The 27,932-nt window shown below is 29.7% G+C and overlaps 2 protein-coding genes across 3 annotated transcripts; one reads left to right on the forward strand and one right to left on the reverse strand.

The window, feature by feature from the left end:
• Positions 1-23,561, forward strand: LOC145181443 (uncharacterized). 2 transcript variants are annotated; one of them, XM_090065530.1, is made up of 27 exons: positions 1-895; positions 5,020-5,554; positions 5,859-5,996; positions 7,210-7,284; positions 7,378-7,602; positions 7,704-7,771; positions 10,367-10,508; positions 10,615-10,745; positions 10,883-10,987; positions 11,161-11,231; positions 11,333-11,408; positions 11,522-11,585; positions 12,005-12,078; positions 12,578-12,796; positions 13,974-14,163; positions 14,624-14,697; positions 14,809-14,880; positions 15,031-15,159; positions 15,277-15,306; positions 15,455-15,610; positions 15,753-15,928; positions 16,244-20,372; positions 20,486-20,623; positions 20,789-20,981; positions 22,414-22,568; positions 22,652-22,804; positions 22,992-23,561. In XM_090065530.1, the coding sequence occupies exons 1-27, from the start codon at positions 452-454 to the stop codon at positions 23,223-23,225; spliced, it is 8,196 nt and encodes a 2,731-aa protein (XP_089921656.1). In that variant the 5' UTR covers positions 1-451; the 3' UTR covers positions 23,226-23,561. The 2 variants fall into 2 exon arrangements, with proteins under 2 accessions (XP_089921656.1, XP_089921657.1); XM_090065531.1 differs by lacking the exon at positions 7,704-7,771 and having other exon boundaries at positions 270-895.
• On the reverse strand, positions 22,834-27,871 carry LOC145180975 (uncharacterized). The gene is made up of 4 exons (XM_080055952.2): positions 26,708-27,871; positions 25,825-26,100; positions 25,474-25,731; positions 22,834-23,918 (listed from the first exon to the last, which is right to left on the reverse strand). The coding sequence occupies exons 1-4, from the start codon at positions 27,156-27,158 to the stop codon at positions 23,695-23,697; spliced, it is 1,209 nt and encodes a 402-aa protein (XP_079912078.2). The 5' UTR covers positions 27,159-27,871; the 3' UTR covers positions 22,834-23,694.
• Between the last annotated feature and the right edge of the window lie 61 nt (positions 27,872-27,932).

Below are 27,932 nucleotides of genomic sequence, written 5' to 3' on the forward strand. Positions count from 1 at the left end.
AAGATACATCGGCGTTTACGCACAACTAAAAAACGATCTTTTTTATGCGAAACTACACAAGCCTAACAGTTTTGACATAACGAGGAGTAATGTTTGATAGAAAGTATTGGAAACATATTTAAGATTTTTTATTTATTAAAATGATTGCAAAAATTTAAGTCTAAAACAAGGTTCAAGCTGCTCGTGTACCATCGTTGTCTAAAAATTGTTCTAAAACGTCATTGGATTTCTAACGTAATTTACTCCGTATTTTTGTGGCGGTTTTTTTTAAACTCAAATATTCCAGAGTCGTAATGGGTTCAACTTTTTGGCTCAAATATAAATCTCAGTCTCTAAATTAAGTTTGAGAAAATTAATTTAAGAGTATTTGTTCAACGAGAGTTTAAATTGACAGTTGCCTCAAATTATGGCTATAGTTGTTCCAACATAAAAGATAAATATCTTGCCTAAAATGACTTCTAGTGCCTCTCATTTGACAGTGTTTCAACAAGAAGTTAAGAAGAATCTTGAATCTCCCGCTCGACTTCAAGTAAAAACATTTGCTAAATGCCCACGTCTAAGCTTTAGTAAAGTTAAAGTTGGTAAAAGTCGAACTGTAGATCTTCTTATTGAAAATCCCAATGACTTTCCAGTTTCATTAACTACAGATCAGTTTTCTGTTGAATCTGACTTAGAAATTCTTGTTACCCAGGATATTTGGATTAACAATGATAAAACTATTAAAATAATCTTATCAGAGAAATCATTTAAAACCATAAAATGTAAGTGGAGTCCTACAAAAGTAGGAAAAATGAGACAAACTATGTGCTTTAGGTGGGATGATGGACATAAACTTCAAGCAATATTGCTTGGGAATGCAGAACAAGATGGTTTAGCAAAGATAAAAAGCAATAAGGTAGTTAAATACTTTATTTTATTTTATTTTTTTTACATTAACAACTGATTTGACATATGATGTACTTCTAATGTAGTCTATATATATACGTACTAGGGTTATGACCCAAAAAAATGTTTTTGGCCTGTAGAGGAAATCAATGAACATTTTGATACTGATTAAGAAAATCACATTTATTTCATTTAATTAAAAAAAGGGTTCCGCAGCAAAGATAACAAATTTTCTAAAACTTTTATACATTCAACAGTCCAGGATCCTCACAATGCTTAAGGTTCAAATATTTATCTGTTTTGCATATCTGGTGTAGTTCATCATAAAAAATTAATTAATTTCACTGCTTGTTCACAAATATTTGTATGTGATCTATCTAATATAGAATTGTCATCATTCCAGTGAGTTGCAAAGCACTCTATAGCTTTGAAGCAATTTAATTTTGAAATACCATCCATCAATTTCTCATGAATCTCTGCGTAGAAAAATGGGTTGGAAAAGCAAAGCCATGTATTTAAAATCAAAGTATATAGTACTTTAAATGATAATTTCCATTTAGAAATTAAACTTTCTATCTCCACCATTTCCTATGACAGCTCGCCAATTATCTGATTATGATGGTGTCGGAACACTGATTCTATCTTTGGCTAGACTGGAGCACACTGCAGCAGCTTTATTAGGAGAAAGAGCTTTTTTTTGTCACCAAGTTAGCTGCATGTTGAAAAATGAGCAGCTGCTTTTTTTTTTTTTTTCATCTGGATGAGACAATTAGACAGTCATACATTCTGAATTGACTGCTGATAGCAAGTTTTCAAATATATGGTGTCAATAAGCCACATGGAGTAAATTTTTTCAATTCAAGTTTTTGCACTCTAAAAAGTTTAACAACCTCAAAAGAAAATTCTAAAACTAAAAGTGAGATTAAGAAACATCTTTCTGCCACAGTGAACAGTGAGATAAACATTTTAAGGAAGGCTTGAATTTTTTCAGCCGTTTGTTTTAATTTTTTTCATGCTGGCTCTACAAGTAGAAGATCAAGTGATTCCCAAATTCTTAACATTCTGTCCCATATTTCTTGGAAAAATAGTTAAGATAAATGTGCTATTCTATAATTGAATGCGACTTTGTGTTTTTGCCAGAATTTTTCCATATCTTGCTTATGCCAGATTTTGATAATTTGTCTGTTCTGTAAATCTTCAGTGTATACCTTAAAATTAAAAGCTTTGATTTCTTCAGATGCTTTTAGCGGTCATCCTTCGAACAATTTTGAACTTTCTTTGAGATTATTTCTCAAACTTTGCCTATCTCATTAAATCCACTAAGTTTACCTTCTGATTTTGTGCTTTGAGAAATTTATTGGCACAGGCAACATCAAATAGGTAATTCACTTTTTCTATAAACAAAGCTTCACTATTTTTCTGTGCTTCTGTTAATTTTTTTTTTTTTTTTCGTCATTAAAAAATTGGACAAAATATGGGTAACAAATTCTGGTCATTTTGATATTTAACTCCTGGGTGGTAGAAATCAGCTCCTTATCACAAAATGACACTTCATGAATGGTTTTTTGTAGCTTTCCAAACCTTTTTTATTTCCTGGAGAAAAATGAAGGCAATGATGCATAACTTCTTCATTTGATGGTAGTTTGTTTCTCAAAAGCTGAGTTTTTAATGATTGACCAAGTAGATATAATTCTTGTTATTTTTTTCCTTCTCTTAAAATGTTTTTGAAAATATTCTACAAATGATCTAAAGTTTTACACTGAGACTTCATTTGAGTTGTTCCCATTACCAAAAAGGAAAGACCAAAATATATCTCATTTTGATTTTGGGGACTTCCCTATTGAACATGTATATATGCACATGTGAATATATATAAATGTAATATTTATTTAAGTTGTACTCTGTTGATTGCTGTTCTTGTCTCTCTTCTCTTTTGAAAATCTATTTCTATGTGAATGAGAGTTTAAAGTTTGTTTATTTATAAAATTTCTGTTATTTTTTGTGGATGCTTTTCATTATTGCAGTTTATTAGTTTATTATTATTTGCAATGGGCTGTGCTTTGTAATTCTTATCAAGATAATGTTGATATTTGTATTGATTAAAGTTGTGATTTTTGATGTTTAACCTTAATTTATGGAATAATTTATGCTCAGCAAACCACAACATTTAGCAATAAATGTAATAATGTTTTTAAAAAAACAATTTTTGACAGAATTATTTTGTTGTTCTTAAGAATTTACAGATTTTCTGATATCTTTCTATGTAATGCATGAGAAGATATCAGAAGATATCAGAAAATATCTTCTGAAGTAGCACATCAGAAGATATCAGAAGATCTATAGTTTAAATAAACCTCATACACAAAGATGTTAAAAAGATTTTTGTAATTAGTTAAAATTTTTTATACATAAACAAATAAGAAGCTTTAAAAATATTTCAAAATTATGAAATGATTTTTTTTTAAATAACATGAAATCAATTGATCAATCAAGTAATGATCTTTTAGTTGTTTTGAAAGTTTGAGTCATAAATAAATACTGGCCTAACTAACTGCAAAAAATACCGTTAGGGAGATAGTATCCGAACACAAAGTTTTATTGTGAAAAATAAAGTTTGGTGAATTATTCAGAAAAAAAATTAAGTTATTGATGAAAATTTTTATGATGATTCTAAAGTAAATTTAATCAAGATTTCAGATAAAAACAAAAAAACATCTCTTTGCCTAAAATTTAATGATTCCCAAAGGCATGTTAAAGTCTTGATGAAAGAAAATTATCCAAATATAAACAATATTTTCTGAGTAATAATTGAAAAAAAAAAAGATTTTTAAGCAATAATTCAAGTTATTTTACTATCAAATAATGAGTAGCCGCTAATAATTGATTGATTTTTTTCTAAACTATTTGATTTATCATTAAAACCATCAAAAATGGGAGTTAAAACCAAGGAATGGTTGCAAGCTCAGTGCAACATAGGTATTGAGTTTTTCAAACAAAGTAAAACATTCAGATTGATGCAAGAAGCGACTGGAATGGCATTAGGAACCATCAGCGAATTGGTTAAAAAACACAAAAGGTTTGGATACATGAAAAATCCCCCAAGATCAGGAATAAAGCACAAAATTATGATTAAAATGCAGGCAGGCAATGTATTAAAAAGAAAGAAGAGCTGAGATCTTCATCCAAGAAGCTTAGGTCCATTTTGATTCAGATACAACAAAGAAAGTTTTTAGAAGTTTCAAGAAAGATTTTGTTTGATATAACCACTGTTAAATCCATTCCACAATATTAAACTTATCGCTAAATACTCCTTAATTCCATTAATATTTTTCTTAAAAGAAATCAAATCCAAGTAAGGTACCATTTTAAAACATTTTCATATTTTTGAATAAAAAACTTTTGCTTAAATTTTCAATCTAAATTTTTTCAGAGAATACAGTGCGTATGTTCATGCATTCTATTCTCTGAAAAAATTTGGATTGAAAGTTTTGTCGATTTGAATCTATGACTTTTTTTCTGAACGCTGATTTAAGTAGTATGTCCCCTTAGGGTTGCAGAGTAATTACACTTTTTTCTCTTTACTTTTCTATTTTTAATCTTTAATATTTTTTTGGAAAAAATAAATTTCTGAGATAAGTAACTGTGTAAAAATAAAATGGTTGATAATCAATGTCACATTAAAGTGGACATTGAAATGACACTTTGTGTGATGTTTGCAATCAGCTGTAAGAACCACTTATTGATAGTTGTAAAATTCACAATATGATTCTGAAAGCTGAACAGAAAACAATCTATTAAATAATTTTTACTCCCAAAAAGCAAACAAGAATTACTTATCGTAATTTAAGACACAGGCTGGTGTACATGCAGATTCGTCAATCTGAGTTTCATTAGCTCACTTATTACTGTTGTCTTTGCTCTGATTGTTTGTCTTTACTATTGATATAATTGCATGATACTTCCTTAGGTCTTTGTCTATTCCAACTCATTAGTTTTATTATGCTTAATTTTAACCAGCTTGAAATAATTGTTTTAAGAACTTGTTTCAGATTGGATGAAAAGATTCCTTTTGCTCAGATATACATAGTTTTATGTTTTTTTCTCCTAAAAATAGTATAAATATTTTTTATTTAGATTTCTAAGACTCCTCACGCAGCGCATCCTTTGCAAGAAAATAAACCTTTTCTTATACCATCTGAAGTTGATAACGTACTGACAAACATTCAGTTAGATACTTCTATACGGCGTTCAACATTCACAGTAGATAGCAACAGTCCTATTAAGAGAGTGGTAAAAAAAGTGAATATGGGTTCACTGTCACCATTAAGTTTTGATAAGTGCAATTCTGTCCAAAAAGAAAATAAAGATCCTTTACAGCTTGGAGGAGTTAAAAAAATCTCATTAAATGACATCAATCATGGCAAAAACGAAAACATTTTTGATATAAAACAAGAAAAAAACTCAATCAAAACAAGTTCAACAAAAAGAAACTTATTTTCAGGGAAAACAGCAAGTGAAGAAGTCCAACCAAAGCACTCTAGGTATTTAAAAACAGCAAGCGAAGAAGTCCAACCAAAGCACTCTAGTTATTTAAAAACAGCGAGTGAAGAAGTCCAACCAAAGCACTCTAGTTATTTAAAAAGGCAATCTGTATCCAGAGCACTGCCTAGTAAGGTGTTTTCTCTTTGCTAGTTCTCTTGGTTTTTTTTTTTTTTAACAATTGAAGTTTAATAATACAAAAAATTTATTTTATGTATTTGAAATGGTGGAATATGTTGTAATGTATTCAATTAGTTGTCATGTTTAGAATTTTACTAGAACTGCCTGCAGTATACAGTGCTACTAAAAAATTTCATAGATTTTTTATATATCTATTATATAGAAGAGTATATGATAAATTAGAAACTGTCAGATTAAGATTCTACATTTATAATTTACCATTTTTAAAATTTATTTTGTTATCATTTGTTTAGTTAAACCTGTTCAAGGTTTGGCAGTAAGAAAGTTAAAGCTGTCAACTTCTACAAAAGTAAATCTTCCACGACATCCAATCCCTTATGCTGCAAAGAATATGTGCTATGATGAGCGTTGGATAGATAAGCAAGAACGAGGTTTTTAGTGTATTAAAAAAATTATTTGCTGGCCTTATTACTTTTTACATAAAATTTCAGATATGCACTGTATTATCTAAAAAAAACTTGGATTGTGAAAATTTAAGTAAAAGTGTTTTGTTCGAAATTTAAGTAAAAGTGTTTTGTTCAAAATTTAAGTAAAAGTGTTTTGTTCGAAATTTAAGTAAAAGTGTTTTGTTCAAAATTTAAGTAAAAGTGTTTTGTTCGAAATTTAAGTAAAAGTGTTTTGTTCGAAATTTAAGTAAAAGTGTTTTGTTCGAAATTTAAGTAAAAGTGTTTTGTTCGAAAATTTGAAAAAGTTTTAAAAGTGTTACTTTACTTAGATTTGATTTCTTTTAAGAAAAATATTAATGGATTTAAGGAGCGTTTAGTGATAAGTTTAACAGTGTGGAATGGATTTAGCAGCGGTTATATCTAATAAAATCTTTTTTTATTCATTTGCTTTAATATCAATTGTGAATGTTATTGTGCAGCGTTAGAGCAGATGTTATTGTGAATGTTTTTGTGCAGTGTTAGAGCAGTGCAGATTTTCTCTAGGTGAATTTTTTGTGGATGCTTTCAGATTATAAAAAGTTGAAAATCTTGAACTATTTAGCTGTAAAATTCTTTATCGAAAATCTTGAACTATTTAGTTGTAAAATTCTTTAATGAAAGTTTATTAAATGGGTAGCTGCCTCAAGAAAATCAATTGAACTATCAAAATAATTCAGAAACTTGAGTAGTATTTCAGAGGGCCTAAGTCATAGAAGTTAGTAACTGATTTTCTTTTAGTTTTTTTTTTTGCAGTTAGGCCAGTGTTTTGTTTTGACAGAAACTTTCAAAACAACTGAAAGATTATTAATTTCATAACTTAAAAATAATTTCCCCAAAAGGAGTAAAAGGTGTAAAAAGCAACAATATTTCTAGCTACTTAACACCTGAAGTTATTCTAATTTATGCAAAGTTGTTTTCAGTTGTAAAATTTATATGCCGCATTTCAATTTGGTTGCTAGCTTTCTTGGGCTGTCTTTTGAGAGCTTGGTGATAAGACATTAAGATATTACATTAAGACAAGAGATAAGACACACAAGTGACCAGTTTAAACAATTAACAATTATAATTTACAACCTACAACATAATTTACAAGTTTAATCAGTTTCTATTTTGAAGTAAAAAGTTACCTAGTTTTAAATTTAGACTAAATTTAATTTAGGCTTTGCCAATTGGTTAAATTTTATCCTAACTCCAGATAGTAATGATGTTGAAGAGGAGGAAAATGAGAGAAGAGGTAACTCAAAAGTAGCTTTTTCTCAAGTTTGTATTGTTGATTTTATTGCAGTTTTGTTTTTGCTTATAAAGAGCTATATTTTTGTATATAAAGGGACATACATAATTGATTCAAGTAAAAGACAACCAGTAGCCCCCTCACGAGAAGATATTTCTTTTAAAGTATATTCACTTCGTCATAAGATGGTGCGTCTTCGACGTGCAGGTTGTTTGTTGTACCAATCTGATGAGTTTTCGTGGATTATTCAGAAAATTGAAAGAGAAATTGAATGTGAAATGTTGGCAGTTCGTACAGACAGAAGAATTGAAGCTGACATAGGTATTTTGTTTAGTTGTTAATGGAGTTTTTAAGATACCATTTTGTTTTGGTGCTTTTCTCCAAAATATTTAATTAGAAATACAGGTTTTTTGTTTTTTAAGGTATAAAAAACAAAATTCGAGACATGATACTTTCTTATAACTCACTATGGCTAAGGATAGGTCTTGAGGTTGGTTTTATAGTTTTTGTAACTTGATTAAAATATGTTGGGTGGGTTTTTTTTTTTTTTTTTTTTAAGGAGTCTAATTTATTTTTAGATTTTTGTATAAATTATTTGTTACTGTTTTGTTAACTTTTTTCATTTTTATAGAAGAAAATTACTTTTACTCAAAAAATAAATTTAAAAAAAATTGTGTTTAATGCTTATGGCATGTTTTGTATTTTGAAAAAAAAGTAACCATGCTTATCTCAATAGATTTAAATACTAACCTAATTTCTTGTGTAATTTTTTTTGTTTTTATTGGAGGTACAAATACGTTTTGATATTTTTTTTGTATTGAGTTGAAAGAAAGTCCCTTTGCACTTGCATTATTACAAATGGATCCAATTAGAACATGAGAAGTTCTATGGTTTTCTGGAAAGTTTGGTATTTTATTTTAATGTATCAACAGTGCATTATTTTTGATAAATTTCAATGCAACTATATAAGTAAGTACAGTGATTCACTTGACATAAAATGTCAGATTAGAAATCCATTTCTGACACTGCACCTAATATGAGTTCTAGCTCAGTTCTAGCTCTAGCTTTGAAATTTTCATTCCATTAACTTCCAATTCAAGAATCATCCAAGGTCTGTTCATTAAACTGAAGTTGATTCTGAAGCAGTGTGGAAGCTGGTGGAGGAGGATCCAAGACTTAGTAGCCTCTGTATAGCCTCCCCACTTCAATGTTCTTACACATCAGTACTGCGCTATCTTAATTCATTTGAAAAGGTTCTAAAGTTAGGGATTAGGGTTCCCTACAGACTGACATGACATGGCAAGGGCATGTGCTTGGAGATCTGTACATTCTTGCTCTCCAAAAAGCAATGCTTTGACACTTTGTCACTAGCAAATGAGAAGTGGGTAGTTTATGTAAACCGCACAAGAAAGCTTCAGTGGATTGATACTAAAGAGCAGGTAGAACCAGAGACTATTGTAGATCCTCACCATAGGAAAGTCATGGTGTAGGCATGGTGGGATGTACATGGCATTGTGCATTTTGAGCTTATTCCTCCTAACACCACCATAACACCTAATTTACTGTCAACAACTGGAAAGAAAGTCACTTAAATGCAGCCACAGCAACAAAAGATTTATTTTATGCACAACAGTATGTGGCCACTCACAGCAAAATTGATATGTGTTAAGTTTACAGAGATGAGATGGGAGAACTTGCCTTGTCTTATTCTTCAAAATTGTATTGTCTGAAAAATAAGACAGGTGGGACAAGTTCATTTACATATCAGAGCAGAGCTTCAATAATGTTTGCCAACTTGAAGCTGATATTCATGAATTCTTTGAAGCATAGCCATGCAGCTTTTACAAAGATGGGATCCATTCTTTGCCTAATAAATGGAGAATTTTTGTTGATAATTATGGCAATTATATTGTAGATTGGTTGTGCTTATTCAGAGAATTGTAATGAATTAAACTATTTCAAAGTACTGTCTGTTTTTAGCTACCTTAAAATGACTTTCCCCCATTTTTCAGGCAGCATACAGATTCTGCATTGAAAAAATTTGTTGTCTTTTTAAGCCATCCAAGAATTGACCCTAATTTTGGCTTCTTCATAAGAAGTGAAATGCTGATAGTCCTCTACCACTTCAGAGGCACTTCAATGGGCTAGGACATACCACTCAAGTGCCTCCAAAGTGTCCTTGACAACTTTTGCAACATGTGGCTAAGCATTACCATGTTGAAAGATCTATTTGACATATTGGGGGGTGTTTAAGCTTTGATGCTCAGCTCACTTGCATCAATTGTTATTGGTAAAATTCCCAGTAATGGTTTTGTTAGCCCGGAGTTGCTCAGTAGATCACTCCAAGCTGATTGCACTAGATGTATAGAATTAGCTTCTTGCCATTAAAATTTCTTTTTTATTCACTCAAGCTTTCAGTGAACTCCTCTTGAGCTTGGCATGAATATTGGTCCAATGATACCTCCAACTCAGCATCTTTACATTTTATTGGCTCCCTTCGCGTTCTTTGTTGTCGGTATCAAAATCACTACTTTAAAATGTTGGAACCAGTACTCATGCATTTGTTGATGGAGCATTTACCCTATTTGCTTCTTACAACAATTGATGTCCATCAGCTGCACTTTTCTTTAAATTAATACAAAAAAGCAGCACTTCCTGTAAAAGGTTGACATGATTAGAGCACAAAGAAGGTTTGTTGTTTACACTTCAGCAAGGTGATATATACTGATTTTTAATGGAAAATGATGATGCTTTAACTTGAATATAGTTAGATGGTCTGAAGCAACTTAATGCTAGTTATACCATCTTTGTAAATCCCTCAAAATTTATTTGTACCTCAAATATAACATTCTTTGAAAATAAATTTGATCACAAATGATCTTACATGGGAAACTCCTATTTAATAAGTTGCTCAAACATTGAGTGATATTTGCATAAGAGAATTCTTCCAGTTTTTACTAATTATTTTATTCAAATGCTTGAATAAGTATTTAAGTTTTTGTAAACTCTTTCATATTAATGATAATAAAAGTGCATTACAATGTTTGATTTCTTCATCACAGTGCTGTTCAGTACTATCTTTTAGGTCATCTACGGGGAGATCATCTTATTGCACTCAAATAATGATGTTTTCAATTTGTCAAAGTTCATAATGAGTCGCATGCTTGCCAATCCTCTAATCTCAAAGCAGTACTCTCATGCTACTATTCCTAATTTATACAAACCAGGTATCAATAATTTTTTAGTTTTATTATTTTCAGTTGAAGTTGTTCAAATAAAGGTTATTTTTTGTCTATTCATGACATATTTTGTGTCTATTCATGTAACATTTAGGCTATGAGGAAGTTCTCCATAAGTTCATTTTAAAAAAGTTTTTGCTTTTGGTTATATTTTTGGACCGCGCTAAACAAAATCGACTTATTGAGCATGACCCTTGTTTATTTGTAAAAAATTCTGAGTTTAAGGTAATTATAACATAATTTCCATTACATATTTTTACTTGTTACATGTGGTTTTTACTGTTTTTATATGCTACAATTTCATTCAATCAGTTTAAATTGTTTTAAAATTTAAATAGAAATATTAACTTATTTATTTTTAGTCAAGTCGTGATCTACTACTTACATTTTCAAGAGAATACTTAAAGGGAGAAGGGGATATAACAAAACATTTGAGCTACATGGGTATAGTGGTTCAGCATCAGCAGGTTTTTTTTATGTTAAAATAGATAAAATTAAAAGTATTGCAATGATCTTTGTATGTGTTGTACTTTATAGAGCAATATTATCATTTCGAATGTTGAGCTTTGTTGAGCGATATAATCAATACACAATTTATTATATATATATATATTTAAATTTCTTCATTTTTTTTTTGTAGTCTGTTATAGATGAGTATGATTTTGGTCTAAAAAACCTAGCTGTAGATTTAAGAGATGGTGTTCGTCTTGTGTAAGTAATTCCAAATTGAAGATATGTTGTAAAATATTTCTAATTTAGCCTACTATATGAAAAGTGTACTTTCTGTTTCCTCTACTAATCTTTTTATTTAGTCGTGTTGTTGAACTTTTAACCAAAGATTGGTCACACTTACCCAAACTCAGAGTGCCTGCTGTCAGCAGATTGCAGGTCAGTTTTTGGATATTCTATCATTGTCAACCTCATTATAAAAATTAGGAGTTACAAAATTAGCATTTTTTTTTTTTTCTTTTTTTTTTTCAAATTAGTATTTTCTTGTTTAGAAAATACACAATGTTGGTATTGCTCTCAGTGTTTTGAAAGACCATGGGTTGAATTTGTCGATTGGTATGATTTATTACATTTTTTTTTTTTTTTTTTTTTGAACATCAAATTAATTTTAAACAAAAGTTAGTTACTGCACTTAAAGTGCAGCAATTGATATTTCCTCTGAGATAAACACAGCAAATTAATATATTTAACAAAAAATTGCATTTGAAAGAGAAAATTGTGCCTATTTAAATCTTCATTAGATTGGTCATTTAAAGTGGTCAAGCCAACAGGGTTTTTTTTATTCAAAGTTTATTTCTTGAATTGGTTATAAAATTTAAAAGAGAGAAACTTTCAGTTATTGTTTATACAGTTAAAAGTTTAGAAATTTCTAAAATTTTAGATCTGTTAATAGCATTTTATCTTTATGGTATGTAAACAAGAAATATGTAAGACTTAATTTGCTTACTAATCATTAAAATAACAATTTTACTCAGACCCTAAAAGTGTGGTTGATGGACATAGGGAGAAAACATTGATGGTGCTATGGCAAATAATTTTCCATTTTGAGGTATTTTTTTTTAGTTGCATATGAAAACTTTCTTCTGTAATTTCTCTTTTTTTTTTTATTAATAATTTTGTGATAAAAAATTAAAAAAATTATTCAGTTGTGTAAGCAACTAAGCTGTAAGATAACTTTAATGCTATACTATACATAGAGTGTTATAAGAAATTAATGTTTAAATATTCACTTAATAATAGCTCCTTTTTCTTAATTTCCACAGCTTATTTTTTGATGCTATCTAATTGAATTATACATTGCATTTCTACTATATATATATAGTAAAAATGCAATGTTTGACTGAGTTTTTAAGAAGACAAAAATGTAAATCTGTAGAAAACTTTTTTTTTTTTTTTTTTTACAAAACATTTAACTATTCTTTCATGTAAAAAATAAAAAATTAACTTGTAAAACAGGTCAGCTTGTATACTTGTATTTGTACACAAAAACTACATATATAATATATGTTGTTTTTGAACTACTTTTATAGGATAATTTATCTACTTAGGTTGGCTTGTTACTTGATACAGAGAAGCTGAAAGAAGAAATTGAATATCAGAAAAAAAATCTGCAATTTCGTAAAGAATTAGCTACTTTTCCAAACCCAGAAAATCTATCTCAAGTGCATGAAGAACTTTCATTAAGTGATGAAGTCTATTTTAAATCAGAAAAACTGAGTCTTTTATTGAACTGGTGTAAAGTCATATGTGCACATTATGATGTGAAGGTAAATCTTCTTTTAAATCTTATAAATTTTAAATCTTTTTTTTTATCTTACAGTGAAAGAAAAAAGTATCCGAACAAAGCATTTTATTATGGAAAATAAACTTTGTCAGGTTATTTCAGAAAAAAAAATATCTTTATAAAAATTAAAGAAATGATTATTCTGAAAGAAAATTTAATTACGAATTCAATGTGCAAAAAAAAAAAAAAATAGATAAAAAACTCTTTTGCTTTCTTTGATGTATGTTTAGGGTCATTGTCTTGTTGGAAGATAAAATGTTTACCTAATCGCAGTTTTTTAGTTGAAGCCAGAATATTTTTATTGAGAATGTTAATATAAACCTCAGAGTCCATAATTCCATCAATAAACTCCAGTTTTCCTGTTCTGTTCCAAGCCATTGATCCCCATACCATAACATTGTCTCCACTAAATTTTACTGTGCCTTGAATACAATTGAGTGTGAACGCTTCACCTTTTTTTCTCCATACTTTTTGAGCTCCATCGGACTTCCCAAAATTAAATTTTGACTCGTCTGTCCGCAAAGCTTTCCTTTAGAATGATACCAGTATATTTAGATATTTTTTTAGCAAATGCAAGTCTTCATTTTCAATGGATTTTTGAAAGGAATGGTTTCTTGCGTGGAACTCTTGCTTTGAGTCCATTTTCTTTCAATTGATTTCAATTAATACATGAGCTCACTTGTAGCCCAAAATCTTCTCAAATTTTTTTAAATTCATTTGATTTATCATTGATGATATCAATGGTAAAGCAAATGAATTTAAAAAAATTCTAGTCAATTATTAAAAATTATGCGTTGTAAAACAACAATATTTCTAAAACTATTGATTTAAAAACTTTTTTTAATAATCAATTTAAAAACTTTGTTTACAAAACAACATTTCGGATAATTATTTTTTGTTGAAGTTTTAACACTCCTTTGGGAATCATCAAATTTTAGCAACACAAGTTAATTACCGTTAAAAACGTGAATTAATATGTATAAAAACGTGATTAAGTTTGCTTTTAGAATAATTATAAAACTATTTATCAAAAACATGTTTTTCTGAAATAACCTGACAAAGTTTATTTTTCACAATAAAATCTTTTGTTCGGATAACTTATTTCTCTGACTGTATATATTTCTTTAGGCTGCATTGTTATTTAAATAATGTTTTTATAGGTGGAAAATTTCACAGTGTCTTTTTCAGATGGGATTGCATTCTGTTGCCTGATTAATTTTTATCATCCTGATATTCTTCCACAATCATTGATCAATCATGAAACAACACTTACACGCAATATTTCACTTCATGAAGAAGAGGTGGCTGATAATTTCTTCTATGAAAATTGGACAAAGTGTTTTAGTCCAAGTATGTTTTCAAAGTAATGTATAATAGTAAAATATTTTTGGAGGTTCTAATATTTTCGTTATTTTTATGAATAAATTACCAGATAAATTTTTTAAAATAATTTTTACAAGGTACTATCTTGCATTTTACAAGTTGCTTGTCAATTTAAAGCATAACAAACCAAGTTGTAGAGTTTCATTTATATGAATTTTAGATCTGCAATAAGTAAAAAATGCTTGAATTTATGGTATATGTCTGATCTTAAATATTTTCTTTCACATTTTCAAAAAGATAGAAAACTAATTTGATGCAGTAAGTGTGACTAAAACTTCTGCAATATGATAGTTTAAATAAAAACCTAGTGCATGTTAATTGAAATGTGTGCCATGTTTTGTATGTAATATGTTGGTAGATTCACATGCTGACAGCTTCATTGCCTAATTCTAATCATATAATTTAATATGAGTACTGGTTAATTTAGATACTGGTGTAAATCGGACTTTAGAAATGTTACTTATGAATGAAAAAGCTAATTATAGGGTGCTCAATCAAGCTGTAAGACACTACTATGTTTTTCTATGGTGTGATATATATATATTTTTTGATGTTTTTTTTTTCAAAATGAATTTTTTTGCAAATTTATGGCATTCTTTTTATGCCAATTAGATACAAGACTTGGGTGGCATTCCATCAATGCTGAGATGTAGTGATATGTCTAATACTATTCCTGATGAAAAGGTTTTGTTTTTTTTTTTCTGTTTCCACAACACTTTTTTGTCTCTTTGTTAAATGAAAGTTGTATCAAAATAAAACTGAAAAACCAAATATAAAAGTAACACTGTAACTTATTTATGATTCTTACTTACTTTTGCTTACCTATTTTTTAAGGTTGTGGTTACTTATATTTCATACTTGTGTGCACGTTTGTTAAACATAAGAGAAGAGGCTCAGGCTGCTCGAAAAATTCAGCTTACTTGGAGGAGGTATTCTTTGAAGAAGCAACATAGTTTACTCAAGGTACTTAAGTTTAAACAATTTACAATATTTTTATCATATTTCTACATAAAAATTTTGCAGTTTATTAAAAATGAGAGTATTTTAAAATCCATAAAAATAATTTAGTATCACTTTCAGGTTTACGAATCAGCTGCTCAAAAAATTCAGGTTTTTTTTTTTTTTTTGTATGTTTTTTTTAGTTTTTGGGGGATACTTTGTTATAGGTGGCTGTTACTTAATTGATTATATTAAAATTTTAATTGTTTGATTGATTTTGATTCCATACAAAACTACTAAGAGTTGTTTTCTCTAAAAGCTTTGGTATCGTTATTATCATAAAAAATATCTTGCCAATCACCATAATCATGCAGCAGTAACCATTCAAAGGTTCTGGAGAAATTACAAACAAAGATGTTCATATTTACTAGAATATCAAAACAGACTTGAGGAGCAAGCTGCTATCATAATACAGGTGCAGTATTCTTTGTTTTAAATGTAGCAAACATCAAAAAAAAAAAAAAAAAAAAAAAGAAAAAGTGAAATTCTTACAGAAGTTATAATTTATACTTTGTACCTTTTATATGTTAAAACAAAAGAAATATTTTGTATATTAGAGCTTTGTACGTTGCTTTTTGGCTCGTCTTGATTATCTTTTTTTGCGTGGTTGTATTATCTTATGCCAGAGTGTTGTTCGAAGATGGTTAGTAAAGAAAGATATGAAGATGAAAAAAAAAGCAGTTAGTGTCATTCAAAGTTGTTATAGAGGTTACAAAATAACATGTTGTTTAAGGTGATTTTTATCTTATCTCTAAAAACATTTTTCCTTATGAAAAATTTCTGTTAGCTGTATTAAATTTTATTATAAGTGCAAAGTGTAAATGAAATAAGCAATATTTAAAGGTTGTTATTTAAAAATAAGGTTGCTTAAATATTTTCCAATAAGATAACCTTAATCATAAAAAGGAGTTTAAATTATTAACATGTCGCTGGATTAAATGAGATCACATTTGTTTTTCTTAGTTAACTTTTTTATGAATATTTTTTTATGTATGAATGTTCTCTTTTTATTTATTCAAAGTGTTTTCAATAATTCTTTTTTTTAAAGGTACAAGTTTTTGCAACAGAGATCTTCAGCAGTTATTATTCAAAAAGCATTTCGTTATCACAAATGCAGAGTACAATCTAAGTTGAAGTATTTTGAGTTAACTAAAAGAGCTGCCATTATTGTACAATCTCACTATAAAGGATTTCTTTGCAGAAGGCAATATAAAAATCTCAAATTAGCAACTATTTTAATACAGCGCCTGGTTAGGGTCAAAATAAAAAGACGGGAGTTCCTTAAACTAAAATCTGCTGTTAGTACAATTGAGAATTTTTATGTTGCCTGCATTAAGAGAAGATGTGCTCAAATGAAGTATTGTTCTTTAAGAAATGCTGCTTTAAAAATTCAACAGCAATGGAGGCACTTTTTAATCTCCAGAGCCATGCGTTACAGGTATCTTCAAATGAAATCTGCTTCTATACTAATTCAATCTTGGGTAAAGATGAAGCAAGCCCAAAGAATATTTTTAAAAATTAAAAAATCAGCTCTCATCATTGAAAATGCTTGGGTATCTTTGCAACAAGGAAGAAATGCAAGGAGAGAATATATGAAAATGTATGAAGCCATCAAAACTATTCAATTTCATTATAGAGGTTATAAGTTAAAGAAAAAGATAAAGGCAGTTCAAGTCATTGAGAACTTTTGGCTAAACATTCAAAAAGTGCACTTTGAACACAATCAGTTTCTCTTGAAGCGTGCTTCATGCGTCAAGATTCAAGCTGCTTGGAGAAGTTATCAGATAAAGAAAGAATTTTTACAATTGAAACACAGTGTTCATGTAATTGAATGTAGGTACAAAGCTACAATTTTGATGCGACTCGAAAAAAGAAATTTTAAATACATAGTTAAATCAGTTGTTTTAATACAAGCCTGGTTCAGGTGTCACTCAATTTGTAGAAGTTTTCAAAAGAAAAAATCTGTTTGTATTTTTTTGCAAAAGGTATGGAGGATGCATCTTGCAAAAAAGAATGCTCAGAAGGAATATCATAAAAAAAAGCATGCTATTGTAATGTTGCAAAGTCATATTAAAAAATTTTTAGTTATGAAGGAATTTTCTCGTAAAAAGAATGCTGTTATAATAATACAGAGCTCATTTAGAATGTATCAGTGCCAAAAAAAGTATAAACAATACCTTTATGCTGTTGTTTGTATACAGGCCAATATAAGACGTTACCTTGTAAGTCTGAAGTTTAATAAAAAGAAATTAGCTGCAACAAAGATTCAAGCAACAATAAAGATGTTCATTTGTCTACAGAATTATTCCAAAATAAAAAATGCAGTTCAAATTATCCAACGTTCAATGAGAGTTGCAATATGGCGTAGGCAATATAAACAGAAGCGAAATGCTGCAATTAAGATTCAATCATTTATTAGAATGGTGATATCAAAAAGACAGTTTCATAAGCAAATGGTTGCCATAATTAAAGTTCAAGCATTGGTGCGAAGATACCTATGTCAACAATTGTTTTTAAAGAACCGTACTGCTGTTATCACCATTCAGACTTATTTTAGAATGACCCAACAAAAAAAAATCTATTTGTTGCAGTTGAAATCAGCTGTGACAATTCAGTCTCATTATCGATCATTTAAAGCTCGTAAAAATTTTACTTTGCTGAAGATATCCATCTTAAAAATACAATCATTTTATCGAATGGCACTGTGTAAGTATAGATATAAAGTTCAGCGAAGATCAGCTGTAATTTTGCAGTCATACATTAGAATGTATTTTCAACAAAAAAAGTATTTGAAGTTGCACCAAGCTGTCATTCAAACTCAATCAAAGTGGAGAATGCAGAAGGAAAGAAAGTTTTATTTAAGTTTAAAAGAGAGTGCAATGAAAATACAAGCGTTTTTCAGAGGTTACAGAGAGAGATATTTATACAACTCTCTGAAATCAAATGTTATTATTATTCAATCTTATGTAAGAATGTATATTGCTAGGAAGGAGTACGTTAGAAAACAAAAAGCTCTATTTTTAATTCAGTGCACATGTAAAATGTTTGTTGTGCGAAAGGAGTTTCTTAGAAAAAAATCTTCTGCATTAAAAATTCAATCTGTTTTCAGAAAACATAAGTGTTATGTTCAGCTGACGAATGCAGCAATAATTATACAGAAGATGTTTAAAGGGATGGTCCAGAGAAAGAGATTTCTTCAGCAGAAGCAAGCAGCTATTGTATTACAGACATTCTTCAGAGGGATGATCCAAAGAAAGAAATACATTCAACAAAGGCACAATATAATTCATCTGCAATCAGTTATTCGAATGTTTCTACAAAAAAAGCTCTTCAAAGAGCAATTAAGAGCCATAAACAAAATAAAATCCTGGTTAAAAGTTTGCTATGCTAGAAGATATATGCATAATTTAATTTATTCTTGTATCTTAATACAGTCTTTCTATCGAATGCATTTAGTAAGAAAAGTTTTTGTGTTGCAGAAGAAGTCAGTTGTTGTCATTCAGTCTGCATTTAGAAGCCACAGATGTCGTACAAAGTATTTGTGTATAAAGTCTGTAGCTGTTAAAATCCAAGCAAATTACAGAATGCACAAATGTATCAGTGAATATAAAAGGATAAGGTTTGCAGTAATAAAGCTTCAGGCATTCACAAGGATGATAATATCTAGAAATAAGTTTGTAAAGTTACAAAATTTGGTAATCAAATTGCAATCATGGTGGAGAATGTGTTATTGGCGGCATGCTTTTTTAAAACATAAATCAGCTGCAATTAAAATTCAATCTGTTTATCATCGGTTTGCTTTTAAGAAAAGGTATCTTCAAAAGATTAACTCCATATTAAAAATACAGGCTTTTTTAAAGATGTGTTTAGCTCGAATCCATTATCTAAACAAGCATCAAGCTGTTTTAAAAATTCAGTCTTCATATCGTGCTTATCAACATCGAAAGCTGTGTACTCTTCGGGAAAAGGCAGCTTGCATTATCCAGTCAACTTATAGAATGCATAGAGTCAAAGTTCAGTTTCTCAAAATTAGACATTCTGTACAAGTAATTCAAACCTATTACAGAATGTATTCCACCAAAAAAAGCTATCTGAAAATGAAAAGTTCTGCTCTCGCCATACAGTCATATTACAGAAAATGGAAAGCCGAAAAGATGAGAGAAGAACTCATTACAAAAAACTGTGTCACCATACAAAGATGGTGGTGTCACAAAAGAGAGATTATGCATCAAAAAAATGCTACAATTGTATTGCAATCCTTTTTTCGTATGTATCTAAAAAGGCAAAGTTACTTAAGGAGACTTAGAGCAATAATTATCATCCAATGTTGGTATAAAACAATCGTCCAGCGTAGAAAATATCTAAAAACAGTACTTTATCTTCAAAAAACACTTCGCAAGAATGCACTTTGTAGAGCTCAAAGGGCAGAATATCTTGCAATAAGAAAGTCTGTTATACTTATACAGAGTCATATACGCAAGATGTTAGCTCTAAAAAGTTATTCAAAAATCCATGATTCTGTGTGTTTAATTCAGAGCATTTGGAGAATACATATACAGGATAAAAAAAATAGAATAGATCTTATTTGCAAAGAAGAAGTACTACAGATCATTCAATCAAGCTATGACTATTGGCACAAGCGTAGAGAAGCATCAATAAAAATATCTTCTTTCATGAAAATGTTTGTTACTCAAAAAAAGTATCACCAAATACAAAATTCTGTTCTTTGCATTCAGAAAGCATGGCGGATGTTTGCTATGAGATCAAAACATAAAAGAAAGAAAAAAGCTGTTGAGTTGATTGAGACATGGTATAAAGTAATGCTTAAGAATAAAAATAAAAAAATCAAAGATGCACAACATTATGAATTGTTAGAAAAGTCTGCTGTGACTATACAAAGAGTTTATAGAAGATATTGTTTCTGTAAATCAATATTTTCAAATTTAAAATCATTTCTAATTCTCCATAGAGCAGCTTTAAAATTGCAGAAATTTTTCAGGAATACCCATATATCTAGACAACAAAGAAAAAACTATTTAAAGTTTAAATCAGCTGTAATAGTTTTGCAACATGCATTCCGCAAAAAGTCTGCTGAGAAAAAGTTGCATATTATGAAACAGGCTATGAGCGAAATTGAAAACTGGAATTTGTTGTACAACCAGAAGACAACTGAGCAGGTGTGTGTGAAAGCTTTGATATTATATTTTACTTTTTAAGTTGTTGGAATTTTTATGATTTATTTTATTAAATATGATATTAATGACAAGTTTTAGTTATGAATTAACTTTAGAGATGTGAAAAACAGCGTGAGATAATCTTGGGTCATTTTATAAGAGCTTCTTTATTGTGTCTTTCATTGTTAAAAATTCAAAGATGGATCAGAAAAGAAATGAAAAATAAAAAAGAAAGATCTGCTCTTATAATACAGGTTTATATATGGGGCCTCTTAACAAATTACAATCAAATTTTTTGTACCTTGAAAATTCTTGCTTGTTTATAATGCCAATTAGTTTATTTAATTATTAATTAGTTAATTTATGTTAAATGTTGATTGTTATGAAATTTTTTCACTTTTTTTGGTCTTGATTTTAAGTCGTATTGGCGTGGTTTTAAAGTCCGTTCTTGCATAAAGGATAGGAATTTGAAAGAAGCGGCTGCACGAATCAGTATCGCTACAAATAAGTTAACTGAACCTATGAGATTATGTAATCGAACTAAATCTGCTCTTGAGTACCTTCTGCATGTGAAAAATTTGTCGACAGTTGTTGATGCTCTTCAGAGTTTAGGTTTTTTTAAAATTGATCTCTTTTTCTATTGTTAAATGTTTTTCGAGCTGTCTTCATGTCCCTTTTTTTTTTTTAATTCATATCACTTTTTTTTTTTTTTTTATTAAGTTGGATAATATAAGACAGTATGATGAAATCTATAAATTTACTGTCCTAAATTATTAATATTATTTTTATGTTTATTATTATTATTTTATTACTACTATTAGTATTATTGTTGTTGTTAACATTTTTTTGTTATTTCTATTAATATTATTGCTATTAAACTTTTTACAAGGCACGGGAACTTTCTATGAAATCAGTGTGATAATTGCAAATCTGATTTTTATTTGTTTGTGATGGTTTCAGAAAACATTTTCAGATATTTGACATTTTTTGATAATCCATTAAAAGTTTAGGGAATTTTATGAGCTGTTCTTTATATATATTTTTATTAAAATGTTGGTTTGTTGCATCCTACCACCTTAACTGCAAGAATCCTCATGGCCCTCCTCCTGGCTGCTGTTGTTTTAAGTTACTTATATACTTAAGATTAACGTGAGAATCGAAACATCCACTAAGTCTGATGGCACCATCGTCGGCTGTAATGAGACCAGTTGTTGTTTTAGCCACCAAATTTACATTTGGAATGCTATTCATTAACTTTTCTACTGTGGGTATGTTCACCTCCCTTCACGATGTGATTCACCACATACAGATAAATGATTTCGTTTGATACGTTTAGAAGTGCTGCATTGCTGAAAATGAGGCTATTTGAATTACACAGCCTGGAATTTCCAAATCTAATTTTAGTGTTCGTAATTATCCAGTATCCAAGTAACAACTGTATTATGCTTGCATAATTAGTTTTACTAAATTACAAAATCATACGCTATGAAAAAAATAGGGATCATGTTGAATAAAATGAAGACCAGACACATGAGCATTCTTTTAATAGTAAAAACCTTTATGCGGGAAATTAATTTTTTATTCATTGCCTATTGTCATCATTACTATTTCTTTTATTCTCGTTATTGTCATTATTGCTAGCATGAGCTCTAATTACTAACGTTTGTTCAAATATTTTTAAAAACAGGCTTTGTCAACAACAACAAAAACAAGTTTGTCTAGTTTATAAACTAATTGTAAAATACATTTTAACATTATTTTAAAACTTACGTAAGAATAAAAAAAAAATCCGACTGTCGAAATTAAAATAATCCAATTAACATTAAGTTCTCTGTGCACTTGTCAATATGTCGAAAAAATTTTTCGCGACGAAAAAAAGGGCTTAAATCGCTTTTAAAAAATCTACTGAAATAGTTTTTCTCTCTTGACGCTTTAAATAATTTCCCATAATTCATTGCAAAACGAGTTGCTATTTGTCTAAAGAACTTGTGAAACGTTTTTTTGGTCTGCTTTTTATCTAAATGTTATCGTTATTATTCTGCAGATTTGGCGACGTCTGTATCCTTTCGATGTTGTGAGCAGTTGCTTAAAGATGAAGCGATTAATGTTATTTACAAGATAATAAAATTTAGTAACCGAAGTTTACCGTGGGTGTCCATTAAAGAAGTAGCGTTCAAGATTTTGTTAAATCTAGCCAAGGTGATGTTTTTAAGATATATATCATTTGTAAAAAGTGCAAAAATTTTTTGTCACTAATGTCTTTCTCTAATTTTAATTCTTAGTGTCCGACCACCTACAGAGCGGTTTACGATCACAAACAATCTGTCTCCATAATATTGGAGCAAATGTCTATCTATCGTGAAAAAAAGTGCTTAATTTTTTCAAAGGGTTGCAATTTGCTGACTATCCTTTGCCATGACGACCATATTAAATCGGTATGTATTCCGGAAAAGAACTCCCCAACTGTCATTTAAATATTGTTTTTAATATCCATTAAAATAAAAATGGTACAAATTGATACCTTTTAAATATTTCTGTTGTTGAACACAGTATTTTCAAGTTAGTCTTATGTTTACGTCGGGTTTTAAAAATAAGATTTTGCTTACATTCACTCGCTTACAGGACATTAAAATCGAAGATGAAATTTCAAAAAAGATCGTATCTTTCTATAGCCTACTAAAGCGCAAAAGAGAATTGGAAGTTCAACGTCAAATACAAAAAGATAAAATGATAGATAAAAAGCTCTGCAACGCAAAAGCAAAATGGCATCGGAGAACAAGTGCTGTTAATGCTGAAGATCCTCTTATCGCTATCCGAATGCTGATTAATGTACTTGAGATTGATGTTAAAGTTTAAGCTATTGACGAATGCAGACCATTATTAATACATCGATTATGGTGTTAATAATAGAACTCTGCTGGGGAATCGTTTATCGTCCTATTTCTGTTTTCATACATGCGGAGAAATTTTATAATATATTTAGATGTATCATGACCCAATTCGTTTCAATATGCGAATTATCATCCCCGATGGTGTTAGCGTGCAAGAAAATGCGTATATCGATCGACAGACAGTGAAGTCGTCCACAAAATTTCTCGATTATTTTAAAATTCTTTTAATAATAATTTTATTGTTTTATTTACATTAATAACGTTGTAGGAAACTGTCTCCATGTAAAAAAAATTCCACATCTATTATGTGTATTATTTCTCGTTGTGCTTTACGTAATTTTTCTTTGAGCATCAAAAGTTTTTGTGCTCAAAGGTTTTTTTTCTTGATGAGATTTTCTTCGTTTAAAAAGTTTTCTTTTTATGAAAAGATATCTTTACGAGCAAACATACTGCACTTTGATTTTTCTGGAGCTGCAGTTAGAGAGTGACGTTTTATCAAGTACACATGAAGTTTTCTTGTCACACAACAGTTTTACGAAACACTGTAGCTCATTGCTACACGCTGGTGGTGTTTCGGGTTCCGCACGTAAAATCGATATTTTGCCGCTACTGCATGTCAGTTCTAATCCTGCATATCCTATCCGTTCGATGACTGCTTCTAAATAGCAAATAATATATGCAAAAATACCAAAATGCTTCATAGTAAACAAATATGCTTAGCATAGCTAAGTGTTTTCCTATTTTATTATGAGTAAAAAGCCGCCATATTATTACCAATAAAATAAGTCTGCGCGCTTTTACTTGTTTACACCGAATACTCATAACTTCGTCTCATGATTAGGATACAGCATTTGAAATGAGTTACACCTTCCACATTATCAGTGTCACTGTTAACAGAAAAGGTGTATGAGAGCAAGGACTTGGCTCTTTGGACTTTTAGTTTTCATGTTTAACCATGTAAATTTTAGCTTTCATGTTTAACCATGCAAATTTTTGTTTTAAAGCCAACGATTGACTGCTATTTTGATTATCAGAAAATTTTAGTCGGTTCGTGAACGTATTATTTTGTAAATGTTACCAAGTTCTTAGTGTTGTTTATGTAAAATTCACTTTGACAATTTTGTTTATAAAGTAAGGTTTATATTTTTAAGAATCGTTCTACGCATTTAAAAACCTACCTCAGTGTAAACAATCTTAAAGTTTTCATCTCTAACATTATTTGCGATTACAAACGAATTAAAAAAATAACATATTTCTCATCGTTAAGTTCCTAAGTCTTGGTTTGTACTTTCGGCTTGAAATCCCTTACCTTAAAAACAGAGTATGCATTTTTTACAAATTTAATTTGAGGTAAAGTTTTTTTTTATCAGTATTTGTTACAAAAAAGCAATCGCAAAAGTGGCTCTTTGGACATGTTTGAAATAAGAGTAATCTGGACGTTATGGATTAATTTCAGTTTTAATAAACTTTGCTATTGATTTTTGGATTTTCTTATTTGCCAATCAAATACCCGAGTGTATTTATTTTACTATTTATTCTAAAGTTAAAACATTCAATCCTATCTTTTTATTATTATTATTACTTGTTCAATCTTTGTTTATTTCTTGTGTGAAGAATTTAAAGATATAACTAAATCACACTCATTTTAAAGCACGATTTTTCCATTTTAGTTATTAAATAACCTCCCTTCTGCAAATCCTGTCAAAGTTGATGAACGATTTTAAACCACGTTGATTATGTTGATAACAAAAGCTTGTATATGCTTTCGGCTCAGACAATCAAAAAACGCATGAAGCTTAAATCATCGTAAGGGGGTTTTAAAAAATTTTAAAGAGAAAAAAAAAACGTTATTATGCAATAGTTACAGTAATTGTGATTTGTAGCATAAGACGTGCAGTAAAATAAAACACCCTTTGATGGGTTTTGTCTGGTTATGATAATCTATACTAACGATTAACAGACTCAAACCATTCTGAAGTGATTAAGTTAAGCAAATTCCAACTTTAGGTGTCCTTCAGATTAAGCGAGAGCTTAAATTTTCTAACCTAACCATAAAGAAGCTAGCTTAGACCAGTTTAAACGCATAAAACTTTAAAAGCCAATCAGAGATCCTTGGATATATAGCAGTTGATACAAAAAAATAGAAAGGAAATAGAAAGAAAAAAACTTAAAATGCATTAAAAATGTGCGATCAAAAAAACTATAATTTATACCTGGATTTTTTTTGCAATAATACTCCACCGTTAGATCCGGACGATCTTTGCAAGCAGTTGTGAGATGATAGTTATCAGCATATAAAGGACAGTTGGGTTTTCCTTCACAACTCTGCGTGACAGCACACAACGCTAGAGGAGAAGGACAAGCCTCGCCACCAAACGTAACTTTTTTAATGCGTAAGTGGTATGAGTTGCTTTTGCACGCTATATTTTTATCTTCGCCATATTTTACTTCTATTTCCTTCGTAGAATGCTCTAAGGCAAAATTTTTGAAAACGACTCATTCTTAACTGTAATTTTTCATCAAGTAAAAAACAGGATGCAATTTATAGAACTTCTAAAACATACCTTCGTTTGTTTGACATACGTATTTTATAACAGTCGGCCCAACATTGTCGACGTTGCAACTAGCGGGTTGCTTTTTATTCTCCGCAAGATCTTTTAGTTGAAATTTACAGGATGATTCATTGTTGCATAACGTTTGCATAGTGTCGAACGAAACAGCGCGATCACAACCAACTTTTTTTATGTGGTTTACTCTTTTAATGGAAATTAACTTCGATTGCTTGCACTGCAATGTGATTTGTTCATCATCAGTAACTGTAGATCTTTTGTTTGCCGAAACTACGGAAAGATAAAAGTATTTTAAGTTAACTAATTTTTAGATCATCATTTTATAGCTAATTTAGTATTACGCTTTTTTATTACCAAATTTAATGATTTAGAGGTTTTTTACAATTTCATTCTAAAGATAAAATCGACTAAAAATAAATATGTTGAACAACGATGATGCATGGCAAAAACTTGTCATCACGGTGATTTAATATGATTTTGAGAATTTTTCATACGTAAGTTGAGATGATGTCATTGGTCCGTGATCTTTATTATCTAAGCTCTTAAAGTTATGAACAAATTTGAAATGAGCCGAGGAAATTTGTTTTCTGATCAAACACTTTTTATATATTTTACTTTTTTTATTTTCACAACGAGGTTATATTTTCACAATGAGGTTATATTAAACTACTACAATGAATAAAATTTTGTTTATAATCAGAAAAAGTGACTTTGATAAGTTTGAAGCACAAAAAATACTATTCAAACCATCAGTTCAACTCAAAAAAAAATTGTTCTTTAAACTATGTTCAAAAAGCAATAATAATAGTGTGATTTTCTCATTTAAGTAATAATAATAGCAACAATTTATATGGTCTTACAGAAAATCCTCACTTACTTTTGTGTAATGTCTTTGTTTTTAAGTTGGGCTGACCGATGCATATGACCCCTTCTTCTGCTTTTGGAAACTTACGACAATCAAGTTGTTCTGGCCAAGGCAAATTTACTAGCTTTAATATGTTCTCACAGCCGAACTTTGCTTCTTCACAAAGAGACCGACAAGGTAAGATTGGCTCATCAAGCATAGTGCACATTGGTATAAATATCGAGCACAAAAACAAAGGCAAGTTTTTGGCGCATCCAGTTTCAATCAGTTTTGTGTAGTGATCTAAACCGGCGATAGCGTCGTCTTGAGAAATATGCGATAAATTGTTCGGGAATCTTGTCTGATTATAGAGTTTACGACATTGCGGGGCATAATTTGCCTCACAGTTATTAGAAGTAGTTCCGTACATAATATTTACATAAAATAAAGAGAGAGTAAACAGAAATTGCAAAAAGTTCTTCATTTTTCCACAGCAGTTTAGATCTTGCCTTAGTAATTACTACCACTAATAATGCAGCGTTCACTCGAATGTAATTTGTACTGGTATTATTGCAAACAACTTCCATTGAAATCGAGGTTACGAGTTTGTTGTGTTTACAATATGAAAAAGAGGTAGCGATTTTGTTTGCGCAAGTTCTTAAAACTTATGATTTAATCTCTCTGAAAAATAAATAACCGGTGTCTCCGAATTTTTTAAGCCCCTCCTTTTATCTTGCTTCACCAATATTTGCAACATTTTTGATTTTCTGCTGCAAAACAAAAAGTTTGAACTGAACAAGATTCATTTTAAAGATTAATCAATAAAAGAAGATTGAACCTTCTGTATTGTTTAAAGATTTTCTATCAAAGCCATCACATCCATCACATCCATCACATCCATCACATCCATCACATCCATCACATTCATCACATCCATCACATTAATCACATCCATCGCATCCATCCCATCCATCAAAATTATCAAACTAAAAGAATCAAGAAACTTTAAAGATGAAAAAAAACATTTACTGACCAAGCATCCATAAGAGCGAATTGAGAAAAGATGTTTCACAAGATTTTCACATGCGAAATCTTGTCAATGTGTGTTTTGTTGATTGATTTGTCATCTTGTTAATCTATGAATTTTTGTGATTAGTTTTCCTCTATTTAAAGGCTGCTGCATTAAAATGCAAATATTTTGAAAACATCAGAAGTTGTAAAAAGTGTAAAGTAGCGCAAACAACCAGTTTAAATCTAT

Source organism: Hydra viridissima, unplaced genomic scaffold (genome assembly GCF_058129835.1).
Source record: "Hydra viridissima isolate aposymbiotic clone 2 unplaced genomic scaffold, HvirCarnegie_v1 scaffold_10, whole genome shotgun sequence".
Classification (NCBI taxonomy): Eukaryota; Metazoa; Cnidaria; class Hydrozoa; order Anthoathecata; family Hydridae; genus Hydra; species Hydra viridissima.